A 17604-nucleotide genomic window follows, 5' to 3' on the forward strand; every position below is an offset into this window, starting at 1 on the left:
AAAGGGAAGGCCTTGGACTGCGTGTGAGCAGCCAGCCACGTTCCCTGTCACCTGCATTGTTTTGAGCCAGAGACTGCATGCGAGCAGCCTGGCTCCCTGCTAACTGCTTTTCTTTTGCAGAGTTCATTGATCCTGGGCCATGGTTTAGTGTAAAATTTGTAAGTTAAGTTTAAGATGTACTGTAAATATGAGTGCGCCCCCGGCATGTTTGTCTTAGCGCCGGCAATTTTATTTAAGTCGTCCGTGTGAGTGAGTTTGTTTAGGTAGTTACGCAGCCCTCAGGTTATTTATTTTGGGGACACGAATACCATGAATGTCGCACTCAGGGATCCGTAGGTAAAATGTAAAAGGGGAAAACTACACATGATGGCACACGAAAAATTTGACGACTCGGGACGAGTCTGTAAAAAGGGGAGGGGGTAGTGTTGTGGTTACCAAATTCGCAAACCACCATTCAGGTCCCTTAGGTGAGATATCTCCGTAAGTATATGTGTAGTTAGGCCCAAACCCGTTGTCTAGTGGGAATACATGTCATTCATGCGTGCTGCGACTCTTCAGGATAGCCGTTTTTCTTTTACTATCTTTATTTTGGACCAACCGCCATTGTTACCACCGCCAACCGCGTCTCAACAGTCGTCACAACATCAACCACCCACCACAACGCCGCTTCACCACAACAGCCACGACCTTTCCCGTCACACCTCGCAACCGTCGCATCGCCACCGTTCTTGCGCCGCTTGTGGGTACCGGTATTGGACTCGTGCAGGGCGCACGCCGAACAGCGTGTACAAAACCACGGATTTTCCGCTCCAAAAACGGATCAAAAACGACACACGCCCACTTTTGTTCCGTCCAATCGGTGAGCGAGGGGCGATTTGGCCCCGCCTCCAGGGCGTTGGAGGGCGGTCGCTATATGCAAATTCATGGATCAAAATGCATTCACGCCCACTTTTTCTCGGGCCAATGGGGAGCGAGGTGAAAGGTCGAAGGCAGGGGGTCAAAGGCGAAGCCACGGGGCTGATATAAGCGGCTGCGTTCCTCAGAAAAGAGTCGTTGGTCGTTGGTCGTCGTCGTCGTCATGTGCGTTGGAGTCGGAGCGAAGAGGACGGAGCTGTGGAGAGGCGGCGAAGGCAGACGAGGGGGTGCTCGCGTCGTGCCGGGAGCTGCACACCAGGGAGGCCGACGGCGCGACCTGGTCGAGGTGGAGACGCTCGTCGCGGGACTCGAGACAGAGTAAAAATCCTCCTTTCCCCGAGCATCAGCAACCCCCTCCTGTTTCCCCCCCGCGCTGAGATAGTGCGACCATGGGGGCCCCTTTTCCCACCCCCTACCAGACACTGTCCGCGAGGCCCGCGGAGTTGAGGCACCATCGCCGCTCCGCGTCTCATCACCAGACGGGTAGGCCCGACCCGGTCTCGGCCTCAGGCCCGCCTCATCCTTGAGGGTGTTCTTTTTCTTGGTTTTGGGTATGTGTTGTCGGCGCCGTCTGTGAAGTAGAATTGTATAAGTGTTGCCGTGTGCTCGGTAGTCGGATAGCTCTGCATTGTGTCTTCGCTTTTACATTTGCTTTTTGTATAAAATTGCATTGTGTTTCTTTTCCTTTTCTATGTGCTTTTGGTGGAATTGTATATGTGTGCTTTCCGTTCATCGCGAATAAATGTGCTTTGTGTTGAACTGCTTTCCCGCTTCGCTTCGTCATTTCTCTCATTGAATCCTCATCTTGCTTCACGTAAAGGGTTGGTAGTGGGCTGAATACGCCCGATAATTAATCGAACCGTCGAGGCCGACGATAACACCGCTCGGTTATCCCGATAGTACGGAACGGGTCGCTTAAGTGGCCCGTGTCCGAAGTCGACCTGCGGCGAGGTGCGATCGCCCGGTCTACCCTCCGTGTGGGTACTTAGGTAGGTCGAATTTGGCGAGCAACCCTATCCCACGCGGGGGCCGATTGGCTCGATCGCGGTGAGACCGAAACGTCCACCCGTGACTGGTTCCCGGCGTTAGTCCGAGAGGGTCACGACTGGATTGTCCGTCCGGTGGGCGACGTGCCGCGATTCGAGTTACGTGGCCGTCAGCACGCCGGCGGGCGCGAATCCGTAACAATATTTTAAAGCTTTATGACCCTCCCCACACTCTTATTAACCTTTCCCACCCTCTTATAAACAACATCATATACTTTTAAACACTTTTTTACACCCTTAAACATACGTAATTTTAACAACATATAAAATTCTAATGGGTACTCGTAATGGCGGCCGACAGCAGTGAAGCTTCTCCCTTGCTTTAACATGTCGAGAAGTTGCACTTTTTCTACGATGGTTAGCATCTTCCTCTGCTGCTTAGGTTCAGTGCCAGATACCTTAGAAGGTGCAGAACGTTTGGGCGGCATTGTAGGGGTTGAAATAAATTAAAGAAAACGCATCTGCGTTTTCCATACGCATAACTCTTTGTCTACTCTTCTACTGTACACCATGTACAGTATTTTATTTCTTGTAATGTTTTAATTTATGTATTTTTTTTTTTACGTTTTTAAAATTTTTTAGGCTAGAAAATGCTTATTTTACCATAAAAAAAATCAAAATAATAAATATATAAAAATACATTTATACCGCAAAATCCCGTGATATAGCGAAAAATCCGCGATATAAAATTAGATATGTAAGAGTTAAAAATCCACGATACAGTGAGACCGCGAAAGGTGAACCGCGATATGGCGAGGGACGACTGTACTCTGAAATTAAAGCATAGAACAAATAAACAATTGCAGATAAAAAACGAAATCATGGAATCGTTTTGTTGATTAAAATTTAATCTAAATTTTTTACTCATCAAAGTAGCCACCTTTTGCAGATATAACAGCCGAACATACTCGTGGCATTCTTTCTACAATGGAATTCAAATATTGTTCGGAAAATTCTTCTCAACATTGTTGCAAAAGTTCCCACAAATGTGTTGCACTTGTCGGTTGCTTTGCTTTCACCCTCTGTCCAGTTCATCCCAAACTAGCTCGATGCGGTTTAAGTCTGCAGACTGTACTGGCCATTCCATGATTTGAAACCTCTCGTCTTGTTCTTTTCTTCTAAGGTAGTTCTGACATAGCCTGGAGGTATGTTTTGTGTCGTTATCTTGCTGTAGAATGAACCCCCCTGACCAACTCGGCGTAGACCAGAGGGTATTGCATGGCTCTGCAAAATGCTGTGGTAGCCCTTTTGGTTCAGGGTGCCAGTCACTCTGTGCAAGTCGCCGACTCTGGATCCAGCAAGAAAGCCCCAAATCATCACGCTTCCTCCTCCATGTTTGACAGTCGGCGTCACACACTGAGGAACCATCCTTTCGCCTACTCGACGGCATACAAAAACCCTGCGTGATGAACCGAAGATTTCAAAATTTGATTCATCGGTCCATAAGACCTTCTTCCAGTTTTCAGTCGTCCACTGGCGGTGCTTCATGGCCCAGGCAAGCCTCTTTTTCTTATTTTGCCATCTTTGCAAGGGCTTTCTTACTGCCACTCGACCTGTCAAACCTGCAGCTCGAAGTCTTCTCTTCACAGTTGAAACTGAGACTTACTTACTTCGACCAGTTTTAAGCTGTGCTTGAAGCTGCTGTCCTGTGAGCTGCCTATCACGCAAGCTGTTGACTCTCAGAAACTTGTCTTCTGATTGTGTTGTGGCTTTAGGTCTACCAGACCTCTTCCTGTCAGTGTTTCCTCCAGTTTCCAAGTGCCTTTTGATGGTGCAGGAAACTGTACTCACTGACACCTTGGCTTCTTTGCAGTTTCTCGAAAGGAAAGACCTCCACTTTTCAGTATTATAATGGTCTGTCTGTCTTCCTTGGTTAATTGTCCTATTTCTCATCATTATGATAGCAATATACTACTTCCTGCAGTGCAATATTGTCCAAATAATGCTTCAGAGTGTGTCGCAACACAGTCTGTTCCAACACTGCTTTTATACAGACAGAGGGTTTGTAAATATTCAAAAAAAGTTGGGACACCTGTGGGAATCATTTGCATCAACTTTCAAGGCCTAATTTACTTCCATTGCTGCAGAACAGCTGCAGTTGCAAACCCATGACTTGTTCCCTGAAAAGGGCCTTTTTTAACAACTCTGACATTTACATTATTTTTCAGTTTTTGGTAACCTAAACTTTTTTAACATCTGGCAGTTTACTGCTTAGCTTTGCATCATTTCAGGTTATTCACTGGACTTGAACTGCTTAAATTTCAGTAAAAACTGGAAAAATGGGGTGTTCTAAAACTTTTGACCGGTATTGTATATATTGTTATATATTTCCGCCCGTTCGGCGTGCGCACGACCTTTTCAGCCCAATCCAGGCCACACGTCCACCGAACGCTACAATCTAGTCGTAGCTTCCAGACAAAGGCCGAAACCCAGCTATAGGTGTTTTTACTACACCATAAACGAGCCAACTATTCTGTCCACACGCTACCGGGTCAATCGCCGAATTATCGATATACCTAACTATTCGGGCGGACAGAAATGCCGGGAGTTTATACCTCGACAGGGCCTGCACGAAAACGAGCCACTTTAAGCGGCTCGTTCCGTATGCGAATGCCGAACGGTTTTAATTCGCCAGATCCTGTCGGACTAGATTATTTTATCGGCTTTATAATCAGCCAGCTAATTTCCCGAACGCATCATGGCAGTCAATGGAGAAAGTGACGCAACGAGCGGGTTGACATTCAAGCAACGGGTATTTATTTCCACCCAGCATGAAAGCAGTCAATGGGGGAATCGGGACAGGACACGAGCAAAAAGCCTACATCGAGTTCTATCGGAATGCAAGTATATACAGGCACTTAACAACAATTCTACTTAAGGACAAGGTGCCACAGACTTTCATGCAAAACCCAAGAAAGAAAGAATCGGGCTCGTGAGCCTTTAATGCACTCAGGGCCGGGATGACCGGAATAGGCCCTGAGAGACCAGGCAGGTTACCTCGTCACCCTTGTGGTGACTCGATGGGTCTTTATTATCGGCGACCCCAAGTGTCTCTGTTCGGCCCGGTGCGTCGCGAACGCGCCAGTTGCTTGGGCGGCTTGACGAGCAGCTTGTACGGTTCCCCTCGGTCGTCCGGCCTTCACTGCGGCCTGGCCTCGCCGACGACGTGCTGGAGGAGTGAACGGGTCTCGACTCCGGCTTCCTGGTTGCGCTGGCGAACCTTCCAGCGAACGAACTCCACTGCTCCGATGAACCAACTCAACTCCTCCGACCAACGAACTCCACTCTGCTCGCCTGGTTACAGCCAAATGTCAAACTCCTCCACTGCAACCCGGCCCAACTGCTCAACCGACGACTCGGCGTCTCTCCAACCACTCAACTGCCCAACCACTCAACTGCCTTGTCGGCGAGCGAACGTGGCTTTTTATAGCCCCAAGGGGAGGGGCCGCTGTGGGCTTCGCCACTCGAAATCAGTGCCCTCCCCCTTTTCGCCTTTGAACCTTCACCCAGGCTGGATCCGCCCCTCTCACTTCTGATTGGCCAGCTCCTTCAGAGGGTAACGCCGTTTTGATCCGATTTTGCCATGAAATTGCCGATCAAACGCGGACGTGGGTGAAATCGCTGATCAAACTCGGATGTGGGTGAAATCGACGATGAAACGCGGACGTGAGTGAAATCGCCGATCGAACGCGGACGTGGGTGAAATCGCCGATGAAACACTGACGTGGGTGAAATCGCTGATCAGACGCGGATGTGGGTGAAATCGCCGATCAGACGCGAACGTGGATGAAATCGCCGATCAGACGCGGACGTGGGTGAAATCTTTGATCAAACGCGGACGTGGGTGAAATCTTTGATCAAACGCGGACGTGGGTGAAATCGCCGATCAAACGCGGACGTGGGTGAAATGGCCGATCAAACGCGGATGTGGTTGAAATTGTTGTTGTTGGTGTGACGATGTGTTTGTTTTAAAATAAAAGATAGAGAAAGGATAACGGCTAACTCAAAGATGCACAGCCCGGCACACAAATAAATCCCTTTATACATCGGTGGGGAATTCTAACCTAGAACACACACTTATCGAAATAACTGACCTCTGGGGAACCTGACTGGTGTTCTGTGAATTTCCACAACCGTAACAATATATATATATATATATATATATATATATATATATATATATATATATATATATATATACATATATATATATACATATATATATACATACATATATATATATATATATATATATATATATATATATATATATATATATAGATAGATGCATATATGTATGTATGTGTATATATATAGATATATATTTATATATATATATATATGTATGTATGTATATGTATATATATGTATGTATGTATATGTATATATATTTATATTTATATATGTATATGTATGCACATATATTTATATGTGTATGTGTACATGTCGATACATATATGTATATATTCATAAATAAATATATTTATATGTGTATATGTATATATATGTATATGTATGCACATATATTTATATGTGTGTATGTGTATATGTCGATACATTTATGTATATGTATATATATATATATATATATATATATATATATATATATATATATATATATATATATATATATATATATATATATATATATATATATTCATAAATAAATATATTTATATGTGTATATGTATATTTATATTTGTATATGTATTCACATATATTTTTATGTGTGTATGTGTATATGTTTTATACATATATGTATATATATATTCATATATGTATATATACTTATATGTATGTATATGTCGATATATGTATATATACTGTGTATATGTATATATGTATGTGTGTGTGTATATATATATATATATATATATATATATATATATATATATATATATATATATATATAGAGATGTATATATATATATATATAGAGATGTATATATATATATATATAGAGATATAGAGATATATATATATATATATATATATACACACACATACATATGAAAACAGATGTTTGGTACAACAGAACTTTAATATGGATCCAAACAAACATGACATAATAGTGACCGAAGCTTTTCATGCTGCACTCTTCAGGGTAAAAATCGCCCAGGGGACGTGTTGTTTGATCCGATCAGCCCTGTGAAAGCTGAATTTCACAGGGCAGTATACTTGGTGGGACTCCTACAGCTCCACGAGAAACAAAATTTCCTTGATCAATATCCTGGTTACCAGAGCACAGACGATTTGTTCACCTTGTAATCTTTCTGCTGAAATTGACCAAATCATGAATATACTCGGTGAGAATGGTTATCCTGAGCATATAGTTCAGAGATATGTGTGCAAGTTTCTAAACATGACAAAAGATCAGAAGATTGGTCCGGACAAATGTCCAGTCTATATCAGGATGCCCTGGAAAGGGCAATCATCACGAAGGTTTGAAGTACAAATCAAACATATTGTATCCAACATGTTTCTGGCTGTGCAACCCCGAGTAATCTTTACCTCTCAGCGTTTGCTGACATCAGTCAACAAGGATGTGCTACCCACCTCAGAAACCAGCAATGTTATTAATGAGTTTAAGTGCCGAATTGAAGCTCGGGACGTGGACCGCACAACACTAAGATTGGCTGATCGGATCAAACAACACGTTCTCTTGGCGATTCGAAGAAATATTGTGAGGGTTAGAACACAACCAGTGCGAGCATGTAGAAATATCCAGCAACCACTGGCCACTGTACCTGCTTCATCTGCCATTGCACAGCACCTGGTTGCCAACCCGATCTGTGCAGACCAGTACAATGCAGATATGTTCAGGATATTGAGCCGAGGTCAGAGCTCGTTTCATTTACGTATGTTGGAAGCAACCTTCATCCTTACCACCGATCAAATATTATGTCGTCAAAAGGATCTCTGTCTCTTTCAGCATAGAAAGATCAAGGGAAGTATGGTAACAAATGGTGAATGGACCTTAGGGGAAACCCCTCCCCCCTCTCTCAAGGATGCGGTTGCAAACGTCAATCATCGACGAACTCTGCTCCAGCCAATGGGAGCTCGAGGTGAAGATGATGAATCGACCAATGGACATTCGGATTAAACGTGACGTCATTACGGTTGAACCAATCAGTGTCTTCCTTATTGAGAACTGCGTATAAAGCACACGCCTTCACTTCCTCCTTCACTTGCTGGAATTTTTACCCTGAAGAGTGCAGCACAAAAAGCTTCAGTCACTATTATGTTGTGTTTGTTTTTTGTATATATATATATATATATATATATATATATATATATATATATATATATATATATATATATATATATATATATATATATATATATATATATATATATATATATATATATATAGGAAATATATGTATGTATATATTTATTTATATGTACACTGCAAGTCTTCTATGTTGGGGAAGTGTTCCTGTAAAACATGACGCCAGGCAAAACAAAGTAAATCAAACCCTATTTTACCATAGGCGTAATGATAGAAATTTCAGATACATTCCTGGGGGCATCTTTTGGTTAAAATTTGCAAAGAAATGTATTAAATAATTACGAATAAAGATAAAACGGGTTTCACCGATGTATAAAGTTGGAACCTAACAGGAAAGCAGACTTTGCTCGGACATTATTTTATTTGTGATGCACTAACTTCATCAGACCAACATATGTCCATGGTAAACCTGTGGATCACAAATGAAACATTTCCTGAGGCTGTCTGCTCTTTCCTGTATGTTTCAAAATCTGGAGAATAATGCTTATTATTAGTTGCAGTTGGCTGTAATTAATTTTTATTTCTGTTATTTGCACTGGCACATTTGACGTAAAATAGAGTAGCATGTGGTATGAAAATGAAAATTGAATATACTGTATGTTTTACAATCGGTCTTCCAGTTTATTGTGTTGCTCTGAAGGTCACACTCTGTGAGTCACTTGATATTCCATTGGCCGCTTGCTATGACTTAAGCCCAAAATGAATGTGACTAATTTTGATGTGAAATAGAGCTTCTTGTTTGCTGACATGTCAAAAAACCCCAATAATTCACAGATTTTTGAGTAAGCATCTATGTTACGTCAAAAATGTCAAATTATATAATTGTCCCTCATACGACCACCTGAAAGGTCTTCCTGTCAAAGAACCTTTCGTTGTAATTCATTTATCGAGCTTAATGTGATGGTGTTCATGTTTTGGACAGGTCCCACAAAATCTTCCCTGTTCTGTAACACTGCAGCCTGGTCCTGAGGATACAGGAAAGGTGAGAGGGGTGTCACTGATTTATCAATGCATGTATATCTATGAGACAATGGTGGCACATTGAATGTACAATGATTTCTGCAAAAGGAGATTACACAGCAGGTTTTTAGCCAAAACGCATCATCGGTGTTATCTCTACTGTGTGGTATTGACCCCACCTCCTCGTTCCTTCTTTCTGCACATATTGTGGCATTCTGATTCCCAATGGTTTCCAAACAAACACAAACAAATATGTTGTGCACAAATACCGGATGAATGCTTTGTTTATCACCTCGTAAAATGTGGCACCAAACAACAAAAATGAAAAAATTGCAGATTATGGATATGATTCACCCACGAATCAAACAAAAATGAAAAATGACTGATGCAGTTAATTTTGGTGTGAAATAGGGCTGGGTGTGGCAAAAAAAAACATGGCAAAAAATAAAAAAAAACATACAAGCTGACTAACATATCTTGCAAAAACTTCGTTTTGGCAAGATAACAAACAGAATTCACGGAAAAAACTTGGAGTGAGAGCATCTATGTAATCTAGTTAATGCACCATCTGCATTTTCTTTGTGCATGCAATGTCGATCATCTTGTTGATCATGGGCGTATGCAATCACTAATTTGCATACAATTCATGGAGATTTCACACTGCTGCATAATGACTAATTATTTGTTTTATTTATTACCTCTGCCACCAAAGGTGGACGGAGGTAATGTTTTCACCTCTGTCTGTCCATTTGTCTTTTTATCTTGCCAAAACGAAGTTTTTGCAAGATATGTTAGTCAGCTTGTATGTTTGTTTTTTTTTGTTTGTCTGTAATCACGTATAAAAAATTCTGCAGAGCACAGTTATCATTGGAAATTTTTGTAACTTCGCATATCAGAGGCCTATAGAGGTCCCTTTCAGCACATAAAATTTTGCAGGTCAAGGTCACTTTGTCGCAAATCAGGAGAGTCGACGAAACCCTTATTTTTTTTTAGTAATTTTGATCGGATCGTCTTAAAACTTCATGGGAATATAGTTCATGGTCTGGCGCTCAGCTGATTAATTTTTGGTGGCGATTGGCCTTGACCTTCATGGTTAGCGCCGAAGATCAAACATATTTGACCCCAAGGTAAAATTTTCAAGTTTTAGGAACCATATCGTGTCATACCTCAAATTGAACACCTCGATGAGTGCTTTCGAGATATGTCAAGTTTGAGACATTATGACGTCATTTGGTGACGTTATGAGGCAAACGCATATTTTTCATGGTTACTCTGTAGAACGATTCTCATCGGAATCTCTCGTAGGCAGATATTCCTCAAGGAGTCGCTCCTGGTGGATAGCAGCTCTGTTCACCTCAGTGTGACCTCAAAGAAGTCACACGTGGTCACCTTTTGGCAAGATACGGGTCACCCTGCGGGTGACATTGGTTTATTTATTTGTTTGTGAGCAGTATATCTCACAAAGTTATGGATGGATTTGGACGATACTTGGTGGACAGGCTGGGTGTGTGACAAGGACGAATTGATTTGATTTTGGTGAAGATCCAGATCCAGATCCACCAAATCAGTGGGATACAAAATGTAAACTGTTCAACCTGGCGGAGGTACGTGCTCAACCGAGTACTGTTCAAGTTATTGTTGTTTTGCAGAAATATGAAACAATTTACATTCTTGCAACGCGTGGCATTTCATGCAATTGTATAATTTTGTTTTTATCCCGATTTTTTTGTTTTGTGATTGAAAGTAATCATAACATTTTAACAAGGGTAACATTAGCTAAAAACATGATTGCATTCTGGCTTGAAGCCACATGCTGGCTCAAATACCTGAACAGGGGCGTTCCATATCAAGTGTACACATTTTTCAGCAAAATTTTGACACATCGTCTCACATTTCACTCTTTTTTTGTGCAAGTGTTTGTATCCAGGGTAAAACATTATGTGTCAATTTTCAGAGCTGGGGGCCAATCGGGGCCCATTTTAGGTCCCCCCCCCAAATTTGGGCACCCCTGGTTGACCCATAATCTACCAGTGGCCATATCAGAGGTTGTAGTGGTCCGATTTGGATGATCTTGGCATCAAAATGCTCGTAAAAGCAAGATCTTTCGAATCGCGTAAAGTAAAATCACTCCGAAACAGTAATTCAAAAAGTTATAGTTTGGGGCGCCCTTTGACCTTGGGCCCCCACTTCCCAGCCAAACAGATGATCCCGATTTTTTTCGTGTGAGAATACCGCCTTCATATACTCCAACACCTCAGCAAAAATGAAAATAGGATCTCAATGGGTGCAAGTGTGATGATGGTTTTATTGTTCGGGGTCCAAATATATCACTAATTCTTGATTCGACATTGGGCGACGTTTGCCGTCATCGTTCCAATGATGTCACCTGCTGGCAGGCAACTTTATGTCTGAAATTGACAATCATCATCTCTGGACTAATATATACATATATATATATATATATATATATATATATATATATATATATATATATATATATATATATATATATATATATATATATATATTGTTACGGATTCGCGCCAGCCGGCGTGCGGACGGCCACGTAACTCGAATCGCGGCACGTCGCCCACCGGACGGACAATCCAGTCGTGACCCTCTCGGACTAACGCCGGGAACCAGTCACGGGTGGACCTTTCGGTCTCACCGCGATCGAGCCAATCGGCCCCCGCGTGGGATAGGGTTGCTCGCCAAATTTGACCTACCTAAGTACCCACACGGAGGGTAGACCGGGCGATCGCACCTCGCCGCAGGTCGACTTCGGACACGGGCCACTTAAGCGACCCGTTCCGTACTATCGGGATAACCGAGCGGTGTTATCGTCGGCCTCGACGGTTCGATTAATTATCGGGCGTATTCAGCCCACTACCAACCCTTTACGTGAAGCAAGATGAGGATTCAATGAAAGAAATGACGAAGCGAAGCGGGAAACAGTTCAACATAAAGCACATTTATTCGCGATGAACGGAAAGCACACATATACAATTCCACCAAAAGCACATAGAAAAGAAGAGAAACACAATGCAATTTTACACAAAAAGCAAATGTAAAAGCGAAGACACAATGCAGAGCTATCCGACTACCGAGCACACGGCAACACTTATACAATTTTACTTCACAGACGGCGCCGACAACACATACCCAAAACCAAGAAAAAGAACACCCTCAAGGATGAGGCGGGCCTGAGGCCGAGACCGGGTCGGGCCTACCCGTCTGGTGATGAGACGCGGAGCGGCGATGGTGCCTCAACTCCGCGGGCCTCGCGGACAGTGTCTGGTAGGGGGTGGGAAGGGGGCCCCCTTGGTCGCACTATCTCAGCGCGGGGGGAAACAGGAGGGGGTTGCTGATGCTCGGGGAAAGGAGGATTTTTACTCTGTCTCGAGTCCCGCGACGAGCGTCTCCACCTCGACCAGGTCGCGCCGTCGGACTCCCTGGTGTGCAGCTCCCGGCACGACGCGAGCACCCCCTCGTCTGCCTTCGCCGCCTCTCCACAGCTTCGTCCTCTTCGTTCCGACTCCAACGCACATGACGACGACGACGACCAACAACCCTTTTCTGACGAACGCAGCCGCTTATATAAGCCCCGTGGCTTCGCCTTTGACCCCCTGCCTTCGACCTTTCACCTCGCTCCCCATTGGCCCGAGAAAAAGTGGGCGTGAATGCATTTTGATCCATGAATTTGCATATAGCGACCGCCCTCCAACGCCCTGGAGGCGGGGCCAAATCGCCCCTCGCTCACCGATTGGACGGAACAAAAGCGGGCGTGTGTCGTTTTTGATCCGTTTTTGGAGCGGAAAGTCCGTGGTTTTGTACACGCTGTTCGGCGCGCGCCCTGCACGAGTCCAACACCGGTACCCACAAGCGGCGCAAGAACGGTGGCGATGCGACGGTTGCGAGGTGTGACGGGAAAGGTCGTGGCTGTTGTGGTGAAGCGGCGTTGTGGTGGGTGGTTGATGTTGTGACGACTGTTGAGACGCGGTTGGCGGTGGTAATCATGGTGGTTGGTCCAAAATAAAGATAGTAAAAGAAAAACGGCTATCCTGAAGAGTCGCAGCACGCATAAATGACATGTATTCCCACTAGACAACGGGTTTGGGCCTAACTACACATATACTTACGGAGATATCTCACCTAAGGGACCTGAATGGTGGTTTGCGAATTTGGTGACCACAACACTACCCCCTCCCCTTTTTACAGACTCGTCCCGAGTCGTCAAATTTTCGTGTGCCATCATGTGTAGTTTTCCCCTAATATATTTTACCTACGGATCCCTGAGTGCGACATTCATGGTATTCGTGTCCCCAAAATAAATAACCTGAGGGCTGCGTAACTACCTAAACAAACTCACTCACACGGACGACTTAAATAAAATTGCCGGCGCTAGGACAGACATGCCGGGGGCGCACTCATATTTACAGTACATCTTACCTTAACTTACAAATTTTACACTAAACCATGGCCCAGGATCAATGAACTCTGCAAAAGAAAAGCAGTTAGCAGGGAGCAAGGCTGCTCGCATGCAGTCTCTGGCTCAAAACAATGCAGGTGACAGGGAACGTGGCTGGCTGCTCACACGCAGTCCAAGGCCTTCCCTTTTGAACTGAACGCAGTGAACCACAACGGTGCATGGGCTGCACAAACGTAGTCTCTGTGCCAGCTCAAGTGGCACACGCAATGAACACAACGAATGGATGGATGGACACAAACACGGTGCACGGGCCGCCACTGCAGGCCCGTGTTGTAGCTGCCAACAGGGCAGTTCTTGCAGCTTGCAAACTGTTGCCTTGCGGATCCTGGCGCACATGGAAATGAACAGGGGGGGGGGGGCAAAGCAAAAATTGAACGGGGCTGGTGAACATGGGCAGTGGGCATGGCATGGCAAAGGTGATCAGGCAAACACAGCCCGCAGAAGAAGGCCGCTGCAGGCAAACACAGCCCGCAGATGAACTGGCCGGCACAGGCCTTGAAGTACCACAGCTGCAGATGATCCGGCCGGCACAGGCCTTGCAGCACACAGCCAGCAGATGAAGCTGGCCAGCTTTTGCCGTCAGTGGAAGTTGGTGGAGGGAGTGCGGTGGTGCTGGCCACTTGGAAGGCGGGCTCGGACCTACCTACTTGTCTCCCTCCCACCTATCGCCTTTGCCTGTCACTGTACATACCCACTCCCTTAATTTGTCAAACCCCAATTTTAGCCTCAACTTTTTTTTTTTTTTTTTTTTTTTTTTTTTTTTTTACTTCCCCACTATAAATCGTCCCCGAACCCCCTTTATCGTCCCTGTTCGGCTAACCTATCCTGTCACCGAGCCTACTCCCAACCCCTACGTTCCCTTCCCGGAGGGGAATAAGGGAGAGCTAACGTCCTGTGTTGAGGCCCAACGAAGCCTCAGGATGGCCTCACCAGAGTTCAGCGATCTATAACCAAAGTGGGTCCAGCGGCCCACAACGACAGCGAGGGGATGGATGGTGCGGAGGGGTACATCTCCTAATCTACCCTAACCATTTAACTGTTAAACTACCCCGGGGCTTTCAACAAGCGCCTCTCGCTTAAACTATTGGTTCTAACAACCCAGATTCCCGTCGCCTGTGTTGGTGTCCTCACAATTTCGGGCCTCGCCCCCCAATTTTCTCTCCGTGCCCTCACACGGTCTCCTGGCTGGGACACGTGGCTCCCTTTGGCAGGCACGACCCTCTGCCAAATCTCCCGCTATGGCATCCCCGGGCACTACACTGCCTCCGAGCCTACCAGCTCCCTAACACCGGGGAGTGCCCCCCATGGCACCTCCCCTGAAACGCACACGTGGCAGGCTGGCTTCCCAGGCCCCTTTCCGAGGGTCACCCTTGCCCACAACACTGCCCACGCGGCTAATGGCGCCCCGGGCCCCCGCACCAAGCAGGCGCACCCGTGCCCACTACGCTATCCCGGCCCCCCATGGGCCCATGGCCTACCGCGGCCGACTAGCCTGGTGCCCGGGGTACCCACTCAGCGATACTCACCTTTCGCAGCCAACACTCCCAAGCCCGTCAACAGGGCTCCTGCACCCCTCCAAATGGGTCTCGAGCCTACATTCCCACCAACAACAAAACAACCTCCATTTTTCAATTTGACTAACCCCCTAACTCACTCTACACTGACCCCGGGGTCCCTTGGGCGGGAGTCACTCCTCCCCCCAATCACTCATCGCACCATGCATTCCCCATTCACTCCATACACACAGACCCGCTGGCCTCACTCACTCACCAAGCACATGCTTCCACTTCACTCACCAACTCTTCAACACACTCACCACTGAACTCTGCCATCCTTCTAACTACCTACCCTAACTGACTCGTGCTCCCACGTCGTCCCTTAAACTACAGCACGTTCCTTTTAACACTACGTAGCTAAACTACGTCCCCACTACACATCCACAAGTCTGTCCATGTCCCCAAATATCCCAAAAATTATCTCCCAACCTAAAGCTCACTAAATCCCTCTACCTAATCCATTCCACGGACTCCATGAGGACTTACCCCTGCCCCATGGAGTCGGTCTAGCTAAGCTAACCCTTCCCCCTAACTAGTTTCCATCCTGTGCCCAGGTAAGGGGGTCTTCCACCCCTTGCCCAGGAATCCTGTGCACCCGAAAGTGAGGCTTGTTTTTCCTTTTTTTTTTCTTTTCATGCGCAGCCCAGCGCGGCAACTCAGAGCTCGCGCACTTTGCACCTGCCCGTGACGTCATGCAGCTGCACGTGTACCTCGTCCCTCCTTGGACGGTACCATCCGGCAGGGATACCCCTCCTGCCGGATTCCAACCCCACGTGCAGCCATGGCGTCACCGTGCGCATAAAAAAAACACAAGCCCCACGTCTCGAGGGGTTCCCCACGCGAACACATGTGCTTTGCCCGTTGGAGCTTAACACACACGATCGCGTGGAGAACCCGTCCGGTCCAAATCCGAAATCCTGCCTAAACTTTGTCCGTCCGCGGGATCGGCAAATCCACCGCGTGCGTTTCCGGACCGGGACTTCACTCTCGCAAGCGAGCACGTGGTGGCCTCGTGCGTTGCACAGCACGGACCTCGTGCTCACTGCTGGGTGAACCCGGCACGGTCCCCGAAACAGCTACAGCCGCTACTCGGCTTTCTTTCCTCTGTCACCGTCGTCGTCGCCATTCGACCCACGCACACCTGCGTGTTACGACGCTCACAGTCCATTCCATTACATTCACACCGGAAGACGCGGCTGCGTGCTCCCGCATGCCAACCGACATCTCCCTTACATACCGCTCTCTCACACACACGGTCTCCCTTGCACTCGGCCGTCCACTCACGCGTGCCTCACTACTCACACAAACCATACTACTTACACACGCGGGGGCACTCACCCGCGGTGCCTCATCCACACTCCGTGCCTCACTCACACACGCGGGGGCACTCACCCGCGGTGCCTCACTCACACTGGCCGTTTCATCCACACACACAGCCTCTTCCACACACGGTGCCTCATCCACACACGGCGTGCTGGGAAGCACGTACTCTGGCACCATCACCACCACACCACTCATACACGGGGTCGCTTCCACACACGGGGACGCACTCACACCTTGCACCACACACACAGGGACAACCACACTGGGGATTCGTGTCCCCACAAGGGTCTCCGGGACCTCTATACCCCCCAAGCTCTCCGTGCACCTGTTCACAGCACCCCTCCCCTCGACCTCGCAAAGCACGACCGAACTCACCTGGTCGTGACTCACCTCAAGGGGGCATACTCCCTCCCCTCGTTCCTGGAGGAGGCTATCCAGGTGCTCGCACTGGGTCTCTACCCAGTCCGCCAGCTCACCCCAATTATCCTCCACTACCTCCGTGTGTGTGTGTGCGTCACTTACCCCGTCTTCATCGTGCAGTCTCTCCTCTATTTTTTCCGTCTCCCGTGTCTCTGCCAACTCTTCACCCTTTACCTCTCTTGTCTCAACTATTATTATTTCCTTTGTCACGGCCTTGTGTCTCGTCTCGCACGTTTTGGTCTCCCCATTTAATTTTTCCCTTTTGGTCACCGTCGATTCTTCTGTCACGACCCTCGCCCAACACGCCCCCCGAATTATTTTTTTACCCGCCTCCACCGCGGGCCTGTCAGCCGTTGCACCCCTTTCCAGCTCGTTTGCTCCCACACGTGGAGTCGCCATTCCCAGCTCCCTGGTCACGGCCTTCATGCCCGCCTGCAGGCATCGGCCCATGTTCTGCGTCTCACCCCGGAGCTTTTTCATTTCCTCCTTCATGTTTGCTTCCATTCCGTTTATTTGCTGTGTATTCGCATCCATCCTTTCGTTCATGTTCGCATTTATCTTCACTGTCATTTCCGCCAGCATGGCGCATAGCTGGGCCATGTC

General features: G+C 46.6%; 1 protein-coding gene across 15 annotated transcripts in view; it reads left to right on the forward strand.

The window, feature by feature from the left end:
- The window catches only part of LOC147009667 (beta-arrestin-1-like), a 113673-nt gene that overhangs the window by 52074 nt on the left and 43995 nt on the right, over window positions 1-17604 (forward strand). For 14 of the 15 annotated variants that reach the window (XR_015052726.1, XR_015052727.1, XM_085861131.1 and 11 more), the window contains one exon: window positions 9176-9235. The exons of the other annotated variant lie outside the window; for it this stretch is intronic. Coding sequence is in view for 12 of the 14 variants with exons in the window: in XM_085861131.1 (XP_085717257.1) it covers window positions 9176-9235 (60 nt within the window). In the remaining 2 variants the exon portion in view is untranslated. The remainder of the gene's footprint in view (window positions 1-9175; window positions 9236-17604) is intronic. 15 annotated transcript variants of the gene reach the window in all.

The sequence above is a fragment of the Eptatretus burgeri genome, chromosome 17, assembly GCF_056783735.1.
Source record: "Eptatretus burgeri isolate ZD-2024b chromosome 17, Ebu_testis_v1, whole genome shotgun sequence".
In the NCBI taxonomy this organism is placed as follows: domain Eukaryota; kingdom Metazoa; phylum Chordata; class Myxini; order Myxiniformes; family Myxinidae; genus Eptatretus; species Eptatretus burgeri.